Source organism: Typopeltis vanoorti, chromosome 18, assembly GCF_054136105.1.
Source record: "Typopeltis vanoorti isolate ZY-2024b chromosome 18, IOZ_Tvanoo_1.0, whole genome shotgun sequence".
Classification (NCBI taxonomy): domain Eukaryota; kingdom Metazoa; phylum Arthropoda; class Arachnida; order Uropygi; family Thelyphonidae; genus Typopeltis; species Typopeltis vanoorti.
Genome location: NC_143566.1, coordinates 98042803 through 98055297, shown reverse-complemented (window position 1 = coordinate 98055297; position 12495 = coordinate 98042803). Strand labels below are relative to the sequence as shown.

The following is a 12495-nucleotide window of genomic DNA, read 5'->3' as shown; positions in this document are numbered from 1 at the left end:
CATTGCTGTGACAGGCAGAAAACCAGTGAAATATTAGTGAGTTCAAAAAAATTTTTTTTCCCTCTTGGTATTGGTTACTTGTTATCTTATTATTGGTATGTATTTTAATTTTAACTACCAAAAAAAACCCAATCTACATTATGAACTAATTTGGTTAGTTCTAACTCATTAAAATAAATGCATGTAGTCATATATGATAATATTTATTTGATGTTTAGAATGAGTTAGAACTTTTTTTTTTTTATGTTGTAGTAATATATATTTGCATTAATATAATTATCATATTTATATTTAACTATTTGAAATATCAACAGCTGGGAGATGAGAAGAGACAATAGAGGGCGAGTGTATTATGTTGACCACAACACCCGTACTACCACTTGGCAACGGCCTACAGCAGAAAGTGTTCGGAATTACCAACAATGGCAGTCTCATCAAGCCCAAGTTATGCAGCAGTGCCAACAAAGATTTCTTTATCATGTAAGGAATTATTACTTTTTTGTTGCTTAAGTAATTTTTTTTCAAACTTATTCTCTTTGCACCATATAGATACCACATCAGTGAGAAGAGAAAAGATTTTTCTTTCTTTCTTCTTCTTTTTTTTTTTTCAAACTGAAGTTTTCATTGGTAGTTACTAATATTCTTAATTTCATTTTAGTTTACAGTCCATTAATTGGTAAAAGTGTAACAATCTGAATATTTTAACCCACTTCAAATATTTTGTAGTATTTCCAGACTGGGTTATTGCAATGTTTTAAGCTCTTCAAGTGCATCAAGAATATCAGCATTTCACAAATTGAGCAATACAGGATTCTTAATTACTGGTTCTTAATAATATATCTTGAAACAGACACAGTCCTTATCCCCCCCCCCCCCCCCCCATCACCACTGATATGCCAAATGGAAGTATAAGAAAACATCTTGTCTCACTGCCAAATATGCACCTAGGCATGAACATTAAATATTAAGGGCTAGACTCTTATAATTTTACTTCATTTATGAAGAATATTATTAAATTGAAAACTTGCATTTTAGGTTTTAGTGTAATCAACCATTATAATATGGTTAATTACCATTAAACTCTGCTTAGATTGTTTGTAAAATTTTAAACCTTGATAAAATAGCATTCCAATAGAGAAACACATAAAACATGTTTCTGCATTTGAGTTACTCTTGTAAGTTGCTCATCATACAGAAGTAAACTAATTAATTGGTCACAAAATGTTTTACCTTGCAATAACTGACAGCTTTTTAGTTGCAAAGTAAAATGTTTTGCCTTGAGATAGTCATGTATGTAGACATTTAAGAAGTTGTTTTAGATCATGCCTTAACCTGAAAATAATGCAGTTAGCAAACTTAGCTATTGTTCTTCCATTCATGAAGATAATGATTATATGTACTGGAATTTCTCTCAACAAGCCAGAATTTTCACTCATTTTAATATATTTGATAGTTCTTGATATATTTTTTTCAAATATATTTGATAAGTTTTTGTAGCAATTGGATGATTTTCATCTTTCAGTGAAACATCATCACTGCCACTGTACTCACTGGGGACTTGAAGTGGCAGCATGAAACATTCATGTTTGATCTCTGAAGTGGAGTGGCTAGTTGATCTGATCACTAGCTCATTCAGTACTGAAAATAATATATACCTGTCACTTCAGTCAGTCATTCTCTCTCTTTCATGCATAACGTGACATTCACGACAATAACATATTAGTTATTGTCAATTTTCTATTTTCAGACAATTTTAATTGATAATTAGAATGCTTTTCATTGGAAAATGTTTGGCAAAGGTTTAAATATGTGGAAACCTTAATAGGGAATGACAACTTGCTTAGTAGTCATTCTTTTTACACAAAAAATTAATTAAATATTATTTATTTTTTCCCTGAACTAGTTTTTAAGATGATAAAAATGGTACTGGACTGTATCTGATACCATTTAATTTGAAATCCTAAAGTAGAGAAGGTGGGCCAGTCAACTTGCTCATTTTTCCATTGCTATATCTGTTGTAGTACATAATTGCCCATGTAAAAAGGTCGTTATCATGGGAAAATGGCCACCCTCATTATAAGTTGTATTCAGTTTCCTACTTGTGAATAGTGGGAAGTAGGATGAGCAGACAGTTAAGTCAATAGCAGTGAATGTTATCATGGGAAAATGGCCACCCTCATTATAAGTTGTATTCAGTTTCCTACTTGTGAATAGTGGGAAGTAGGATGAGCAGACAGTTAAGTCAATAGCAGTGAATGTTCAAGTAGACGTGTAGAATTTGCTGAACAAGTTGCTTCCATGTTCAAGAGGGAGAGATTGTTGTTATCGTGCATAACAACAATCTCAAAAAAATTACTTCAAAATAAATACAGAGGGACTTCCAAAAAAGTCATTAAATTAGCATCTTCTAGTATAAAATTCTATCTTATAGCATAACTGCTTACTGATGAAACAAATCATTTTTGTGTACGTCACAAGTGGATATAATCATGTTAAACAGGCAATTCTCATTTATTTACTTATCATATGATGATATAACAGTGCCAGGATGCACAGGACATCCTTGGTCACTCAGCACCATCTTATGAAATTAGTATATTACTATTGGTAGTAATGTATTTTTGCCTGTAAATTTCATGTATTCTACTGGCTAGTTTGCTTGGTTGCCAGAAGAAAAATTCAAGTTTCTGCAGGTAAAAACTCTGCTACCTTTGTATGAGACCTACTAACTGACCTTGAAAAGCTCTGAACAGGATTCGAATGTGAGTCTAAGCAAAAGGGCTTTGTCTCTACCAGCTAAGCTACAAAAGCTCTGCAATTCTCATTAAACTGAACACACACACAGCATAAATTTTTATCCAAGCCACATAACATTAATTGATCTTAAGAAAAGTCACTATAGTGAAAGTTGACTGTAATCAAGTAGAACACATAAATAATTGATTATCAGATCAATAATCAAAGCTAACAATTTGTTATGTAGTTAACTACTAAATGACTGGTTTTCCAAACATAGTACACTTTATAGATAACAGCTCATATATTTTTGCCAAAAATTTTTCCAGAAAGTGAAAGGCAAAAAAACACCAAAAGCAAATATCAAAAAATGAATGATGCCACTGAAAAAACATTGTTAATTTTTCAATTGTAGTTCTGTTCTTAACTTAAACATGCAATTAATTTGTCTAGCTGAGCAATTAGACATGTATGAATATTGAAGTTAACAGTCATGAGTTGTAAATACTCTTCCATATGGCATTGAACCTCACCAGAAGATTTTAGAATTTTGTTGGATATATGCTGCAATATATACTCAAAATATATTTGCTGGCTTTTTTGACTGAGTGTATAGTGTTTCTACAATCCAACATAAATAGGTCGCAGCTTTGAATCTCACTGTGACATGGATTTTGGTAAATGCCTTTAGGTCTCAGATAATGATAATTGCCTGCTGTGAGATCATTGTTCTGCTTAGAGGCTTGAACTATATAGAAAGTACTGTATTTGGTCTCAGGAGTAGGGTTCACAGTACTGATGTGCTGCTGTAGTTTATAACATTTCACAAGTGTTATCACATATCTAAAAAACTTATATGTAGAAAGTTTTTTCAGTTGGTTATAATTTAAATTAAACATGCCAAGAATTATATTCTTGATTAATCCTTTATCCAAGTGTAAGCAAATAAAGTATGCATGTGTAAAGTATCTTCATGACTAGGCTATTTGTATATAGAGGCTAATGACTTCACATCAGTTGACTTAGATTTGGCCCTTCCCTGTGGGGCACCTATGGTGAAGGAAGACTTCCCAGTGATGGTACTGACCTTTTCATTCTTTCTCTTTGTTTTGCTTTTCTTTCTCACTCTACTTCTCTTGAATATTTTTTACTATCCTTTTTTCCAGACCACCATCACTAGGATCCAATGTCCTGCCACTGTATTTGCCATGCAGCACGACCCATGGACATCCAGAAAAGAGGGGGGGGGGATCCTTATGGTCTTTCACTGCTTTGGCAAGAAACACTATAAGACTGGCAGGATTTCCCAAAACTGTCGAGAAATTATGTTCTGGTGATATCCTTGTTGAAACATCATGTCAGCAACATTCTGAGAAACTGCAGAGAGCAACATTAATGGGTCGAATACCAATTTCACTGACATCTCATAAAACACTCAATGTTCATAGTTTAAAGATCAGGAAGCAACAGATGTGAAGCGCATCCTGATATATAGGGATGATCACCTGGTTTCAACGAGGAACATCATCCTTACTTTTGATATACCTAAGCCTCCAATATCTGTAAAAGCAGGATATCTCTACTGTCCTGTTAGAATTTACATCCCTAATCCACTAAGATGCTTTAAATGTCAGAAATATGAACATGCCCAAACTGTCTCGTCATGGCTTTACCACCAATGTGGTTATGAAGAGCATAATAACAAATCTTGCTCTAGAAAGAAAGCTAAATGTGTCAACTGTCATTGAGATCACAAAGCTTACTCCTATGCATGCCAGACATGGAATGATGAAATTCAAAAAATGAAAACAGAATAAAACTTATTATATCAGGATGCAAAAAGGAAGTTAGCCAGCACTACACCTCTTCTGAGATCTTATGCTGAGAAGGTGGCAGTAAAGAAATGTCAACAGCATCTCAAACATGTATGCTTATTCCACCATTTGATAATTTTTCCATACCTGAACTTTACAATCATGAGTGCATCAAATGCATATCTATAGTCTCACTCCAGAGACAACTCCGAAAATGGTCCCATTTGATGAAAACCTACTTGTCAAAAAAAATTATGACAAGGATATCGCTTAAAGATAAACCACCAGACACTCCACAGAAAAAATGGATACTTTGATATTTGCTGAAAGTAACTTGGACTTACTCACTGATCTTGACACATCCAGTGATGTATTGGGTATGGACAATGGTCATCGATACTTTCCAAAATCCAATGATAAATATAAACCCAACAAGGGTAAATCCTCAAATTCCAATCAGACAAGTCTATGAAGCCTATACAACAGGAAAATTTTTACAATGGAATTGTAGTGAGTTTTGCCAGAATATTGATAATATCAAGGTTTTACTGCAGAAACACAAATCTTTTTGTTTCTGTCTGCAGGAAACATATTTAAGATCCAGTGAGGACCCGACCCTACCTTAAAGAATTTCATTGTTGTACACAAGGACAGAACTGGAGATGATCCTACTCATTGAGAAGTGGCTATTCTAGTGGGCATTCATTTCCACCATACTGCTCTGGAAGTGGTAGCAATTATCTTATCCATTTCGGGAGTGGTGGTTAAGGTTCTTGAGAAATTGATAAAAATTAGAATTCAGGACTGGGTGACAGCAGTATGATACTTTATAAGGGGCAACATGGTTTTGTGAAGGATAGATCTTGCCTTAGCAATTTGCTCACTTTCTATAATGATGTAACGATGGAGTTGGATAAAGTAAATCCTTTTTCAGTGATCCTGCTGGACTTTGCAAAGGCATTTGACAAGATTCTGCATGGAACTCTGTTGCATAAATTGGAGCAAATGAGTATGGATCCGAGGCTAGTGATTTGGATTAGAGGGTGGCTAGTGGATAGATATCAAAGAGTGGTTTATGGTGGAGCGGAGTCCAGTAAAAGGCAGGTGACTAGTGGTGTGCCTCAGGGCTCAGTGCTTGGTCCTCTATTTTTAATTTGTACATCAATGATATTGGGAATACTTGGAAAGGAGATAGCCACTTGTTTGCTGATGATACAAAACTGGGAAGAGCGATAGTTAATTCAGATGATGTAGATATCTTGTAGGTTGACTTAAATAGGCTGATGGTTTGGGCTAAACTAAATGGCTGTCAGTTTAACGTGGCCAAGTGTAAGGCAATGCACTTTGGAAGGATGAGATCACATGCTGTTTACTATATTAATGGAACTGAACTGCAAGCAGTTGATGAGGCTTGGGACTTGGGAGTTATTGTGGACAGAGAGCTTAAGTTTCGAGGGCATATTGCAAAGGTTGCCAAAACTTAACATCAGATTACATGGTTATTGAAGAACACACTGACAAGTAGGGATAAGGAAGTGATTGTCCCATTTATAAGGTATTAATAAGACCTCATTTGGACTAATGTGCACAGATCTGGTCACCTGGATTTCTTGGTGATGTGGAAATGGTGGAGAGGATTCAGAGGTGGGTTACGAAAATTGTTGCAGGCATATGGGATGCCTCCTATGAGGATAGATTGAAGATCTGGGGGCTTCAAAAACTAGTTGATAGACATAGGAGAAGAGATATGATAGAGGCATATAAATTATTAAAAGGGTTTTATAGGATTGATACTGATAACTTTTTTTAAGACCAGTGCAGGAAGGGAGAGAACGAGGGGTCATCCCTGGAGATTGTGTAAGAGTGTGGTTAACAAGGGTGTTAGGACTAGATTTTTTGCTTGGAGGGTTGTAAATGGGTGGAATGCGTTGCCAGAGGTGGTTGTGAATGAGTTCAAGGGGAAATATTACAGGTATTGTGTGAATAACAGTTAGTATGTCAATGTTGGGTCTCCTGCAGTGAGTCTTTTGACTCCATGGAGGCACCTTATATATAATAATAATAATATTTAACCACTGAGTGCTAAATGAAATCAATCTTGATAACCTTATCTTGCAACTGCCTGAACCCATACTTTTTATGGATGATTTAATGATCACAATATTTTGTGGGATAGTGCCCACACAAATAGAGGATGTCAAATTATTGAAAGAATCCTTGATTTTATTGACCTCTTCCTTTTGAATAATAGACTCCATACTTTCTTCCATATGCCACTGCTCATATTCTGCAATCAACCTAACAGTCTGCATTCCTGCCATTGTTCCACTACTTACATAGGATGTTAAAGACAACATTAGAGAAGATCATTTCCTTGTATTTGCACATTGTCTTCATATGAACCATGTTCTCCTACACAGATGCTCATATCGAAAATGAATTAGGCTGACTGGAATACTTTTTCCCATTTTGCAAAATTTAATGCTGATGCAGTTAGTCAAACACCTATTGATGAAGCAGTAAAGTATGTAACAGACTGCATTGGCCAGGCAGAAAAAGTCTTAATTCCAAAAGCGTCATCTCAATTTCCACTCCATCCAAAGCCTTGGTAGAACCCGGAATGCCAGGTAGCCAAAAATGATCAACAAAGAGCATGGAGTATATTTGGTAGATACCTCATTATATCAAACTTAACAGCTTTTAAGCATGCTCGGGCAAGAACACATTATGTGAGACATCAGAGTCAAAAACAATCTTGGATCCAATTTACCTCATCAATTAATCAGACAACAGTGCAAAAATTGTATGGGATAAAATCCATAAAATGAAAGATAGATGTATGTTTTATATCTACCTTTCATTTTCTGGATTTTATCCCATACAATTTTTAAGGTAGACCTTAGACCATAATGGATGTGTTGTTGCTGATCCCAAAGTTATTGCAGACACCTTGGGCAAAAATTTTGCCAGAATCTCAACAGCAGCTTCATATCCCCCCCCCCCCCTGAATTTTTATTATTGAAAGAGCAACAAGAGAAATAGCAGCTACAATTTTCTGTTATTGGGCTTACTCTGTACAATCAGCCATTTGTTAAGAAAGAACTAAAAAGAGCTCTTTTGCTGTCTCACCTCAGTGCAGTAGGGCCTGATGATGTCCATTATGAAATGATAATACATCTTCCATCATCTTCTTTGGATCTCCTTCTCTTACTGTATAAGAATACTTGCAGATGAAGTGTTTCTAGATTTTAGCATAAGTCAGTTGTCATTGCTATCCCAAAATCAGGAAAGGATCCAATACAAGCAAATAATTATCGATTTATTGCTCTGACCAGCTGCCTTTGTAAGATATTGGATAAAATGGTTAATGTCAGACTTCTCTGGTATTTAGAAAGCGGTGATCTCTCCAATGCGCAATGTGACTTTTGTGGACATCATTCAACTTTGGACCATTTGGTCTATTTGGAAACTTGTAGAGGAGACTCATTCTTGAAATGATAACATCTGTTTCAGTTTTATTTGACATGGTAAAAGCTTATGACACAGCATGCAGATGTGGCCTATTAAAAGATCTGTATGACCCAGGTCTCAGGGATACCTTCCTGTATTTAAAAAAAACTTTCCATCCAGGCAAGCTTTCAAAGGCAGAGTGGGAAGTATGTTATCTTGGCCATATCATCGACAACAGGATGTTACCTAAGGCTCTGTTTATTAGTGTGATACTTTTTTGCTATCAAAGTTAACCCATTCATTGTAAAGCTTCCTTCCACTATAGACAATGATCTATATAATGATGACTTCATAATTTACTGTCACGTAACATGAATGAATGTAATAGAAAGATAACTTTAGCAAGCAATTGATCAGGTTTCTCTGTGGGTTCTTAGTAATGGGTTCAGGTTTTCAACTGAAAAAACTGTCTGTGTACATTTCTGTCAAAAACTTACTCTTCACCCAGATCCTGAATTTAGATTGGGACAAACTGTTATTCCATTAACAACAGAAGCCAACATATATTATTTACTAATTTATCCCAGGAAGAGGCAGTATATTGTGCATGGCCTGAAACATTATAGGTCCAATGAAACTGCTAATAAATATTCTTCTTTTTGCAGTATTGTCTATACTTTTTCTTTCTGACCTCATCATATTTCTTAAAACAATGCTGGCAAGATGTATTTATCTTATTTGGGTAATTACGTTGCCAGTAACATCCATGGGTCCTTATGCTTTGTTTGATCCACTTGATTGCTTACATGGGAGGGGGCTGTTTGGTCCTGATTCATCCCATGCTGACCATGCAGCCAGGTTTGGCCTTTACCTGTCTACATTAGCAGGGCATATTAGTATTGACCACCTTGGGTGACTGTTCTTGGAAAATACACTCCAAAAATGCATTACCCATACTATTGGTTCAAACTTTTTCTCCCCATCCCTTCCACGATCACGATGAGGCTACAGACAGGATTTAGGGCATGTCGTTAGGAGTATTTCTATTGACATTTAATAAAATCATGAAACCTTAGCTAATGCAATTGAACATTATTTAACAGAACAATATGTAAGACACTTTGAGTTAAAGTTGAGCAGCTTTCACATGTAAACTGTAGAGTCAACCATACATTCAGCATTCAAAAACAAGAACCATACCAAACCATGGAGTCTCAGTGGCAAGAAAATTGGAAGAAAATATTAATCGAATTACCTAGGAAGGTAAGTGGGTAAGTTCTCTATAAGGACAGAAAAATAAGAAAAAAACACCATGGTGGATCCAAGAAGTAAAAGGAGTCCTACCGAAAACTACTAGCAAATAAGTCAGCAGATGTCTTAAAAGAATACAGAGAAAAATGCAACAGAGCTAACCTATGTGTAAAAGTAGCTTGTCAGTCCCCAACACTCCAGTACTGTTGTTCTTCTGTTCAATGTGTTCAATTGAACACGTTGTTCTTCTAAGCCACTTCTGTCTGAATCAGTTCACCCAAATCCCAGTTTCCCTCTGTCTTTTTCATGCCATATTGACATCAAACATCTGTTTTGCTAACCTTTCTTCTCCTATTCTGTTTAAGTGACTATAATACCCTAGATTAGTCCTGCTATCATGAATGCTAAAAATGTTGAGTTACTTCTTAATATCTTCATTCTTGAAATGGTTCTGCAATTGATGCCATCTGTTCAGGACCATTTTCTCAGAACTCTCGTATCTGTGAACTCTAATCTTCAATCAATTGCTTTATTTCTAACTCAGTCCTCAGATCCATAACTTAAATTGGTTTGAACGCTGTCTTTTATACTACCAGTTTAGTGTTTTGACTAATTTCTCTATTATTCCGTATAAATTTATTCAACTAGTTCTATACCATATTGGCTTTGTATATTCTGTTGCCTGCTTTTAAATTTAATTGCCATCTTCACTAAGAACTGTGCTTAAATAACTGAAATGCTTAACTAGTTCTATAAGTTCTCCATCAAGTATGCAGCTGTTTTTTTATTTTTATTTTTTTTTATTTTTTATTTTTTTATGTTTGTACCTATTTCCATAGTTTTTGGCTTTTTACTGCTAGTTTTCATGCCAAATCTGTTACATCTGTTATGTAATTTGGTTAGAGAACCCTGGAGATTTGCACTGGATGTGTTTAGAAGTACAACGTTATATGCATAAAGCAAAGAGCTAAGTTTGATATCTCTGATTCTAATATCAAGTTTAATGCCACTTTCTCTCATAAGGAGATCAACATACGCAATGAAAAAGAGCAATAATAATGGGCATCATATCCTATACACCCCTTGATGGCACATGTCAAATAATTTGATGATGATACTGTTATATCATACAAATTGAACATTATAGAGACTAACACATAGTCAGCAGTTAAGTTGTAAGCCAGCAGTCAGAATTCAAGGAAAGACAGTAAGATTGTTTGATGTGAAATCAGATGTAAAAGACAGGGATGCCCATTATTATTGCTCTTTTTCATTGCGTATGTTGATCTCCTTATGAGAGAAAGTGGCATTAAACTTGATATTAGAATCAGAGATATCAAACTTAGCTCTTTGCTTTAAGAGCAAAGAGCTAAGTTTGATATCTCTAAGTTTGCATAAAGCAAAGAGCTAAGTTTGATATCTCTGATTCTAATATCAAGTTTAATGCCACTTTCTCTCATAAGGAGATCAACATACGCAATGAAAAAGAGCAATAATAATGGGCATCCCTGTCTTTTACATCTGATTTCACATCAAACAATCTTACTGTCTTTCCTTGAATTCTGACTGCTGGCTTACAACTTAACTGCTGACTATGTGTTAGTCTCTATAATGTTCAATTTGTATGATATAACAGTATCATCATCAAATTATTTGACATGTGCCATCAAGGGGTGTATAGGATATGATAGTACTACATGAAAAATTTACACCATTACTAACTTCCTATCTACAATTTTCCTCCAAATCAACCTGTTTCCTGTTTAAACCCCCATTATTATCAGATTTTATATTTCTATCTTCTAAGGCACTTTTTACTGTATCAATCCACCTATATCTTGGTCTTCTTCTGGGTCTTTTTTCTGCCAACCTGGCAGAGAACACTTGCTTTGCTAATCTTTTCTCTCCCATTTTGTTTAAGTGACTATACCACCTGAGATTAGCTTTGCTAGCATATTCTTGGATGCAAAGAATATCAAGTTCTTTCCTAATATCCTCGTTTTTAATCTCATATTGCCATTCATGCTTGGTGTTCATGCCCCTAATCTTTTTCAGGACTCTCATATCTGCGGTCTCTAGTCTTTGGTCAAAGGTTTTATTTCTAACCCAGCTCTCAGATCCATAAGTTAAAATTGACTTGAACACTGTGTTGTATATAGCTAATTTAGTGTTCTGACTAATTTCTCTCTTATTCCATATAAATTTATTCAGTTGACTTCCTACCACACCAGCTTTGTTGATTCTGTTGTCTATTTCCATATTTAATTTACCATCTTTACTAAAACACATGCCTAAGTAGCTGAAATGGAGGAAAGATTTACTTGTTCTATAGATTCTCCATTCACAACGCAGTTGATATTTCCAGTGCTTCTGCCTATTTTCATTGTCTTTGTCTTTTAATTGCTCACCTTCATACCATATCTATTACAACAGCTATTCAATTTAGTCAGAGAATCTTGGAGACTTGTAGCGGATTTATTTAGAAGTATAACATCATCCACATAAAGCAAAGCGCTGACATTAACATCTCCAATTTTGATATCAGGTTTAATACCACTTTCCTTCATAATGTGACCCATATAGATAATGAATAATAGAGGGGATAATGTATACATCCTTGTGTGACACCAGATTTAACATCAAACCACCTTCCTTACTTCCTTCAATTCTAACTGCTGACTTGCAACTCAAATAAAGACTAAGTATTGCTTGATATAATGCCTCATTGACACCATACAACCGTAGTGTTTTGAATAGCTTCTCTATTGGCACTTTATCATAATGCCTTTTACAGATCTACAAAACTTAAATAGAGATCTTTGTTATATTCCCATGATTTCTCAGCTATTTGTCGTAAAGTTCAAATCTGATCCTGACAGCCTCTATTTGGTCTGAATCCAGCTTGTTCTCCACCTAGCTTCCCTTACACAACCTTTCTCAACCGTTTCTCAAGTATACTTGCATAAATCTTACCAGGAACACTCAGTAGAGAAATGCCTGTATAATTCTCACATTCAGTTTTATTTTCCTTTTTGTATATGGGCACTATGAGTGCTCTACTCCAATCATCTGGAACCTCTGTCGAGTCCTTCTGAACTGTGCAGTGCAGCCACTGTAAGACTTTTATACCTCCATACTTGAGCATTTCTGGTCGAATATCATCTACTCCAGCTGCCTTTTCACATTTCAGCTTTTGATGGCTTTTTCTACTTCAATTATGTTTATGTATTCCTGATTACATGCC

General features: G+C 35.3%; 1 protein-coding gene across 4 annotated transcripts in view; it reads left to right on the top strand.

Annotated features, from left to right (window-relative positions):
• The window catches only part of Su(dx) (WW domain containing E3 ubiquitin protein ligase suppressor of deltex), a 436167-nt gene that overhangs the window by 180989 nt on the left and 242683 nt on the right, over positions 1–12495 (top strand). For all 4 annotated transcript variants that reach the window (XM_090407874.1, XM_090407872.1, XM_090407873.1 and 1 more), the window contains one exon: positions 315–480. In XM_090407874.1, the coding sequence (XP_090264000.1) occupies positions 315–480 (166 nt within the window). The remainder of the gene's footprint in view (positions 1–314; positions 481–12495) is intronic.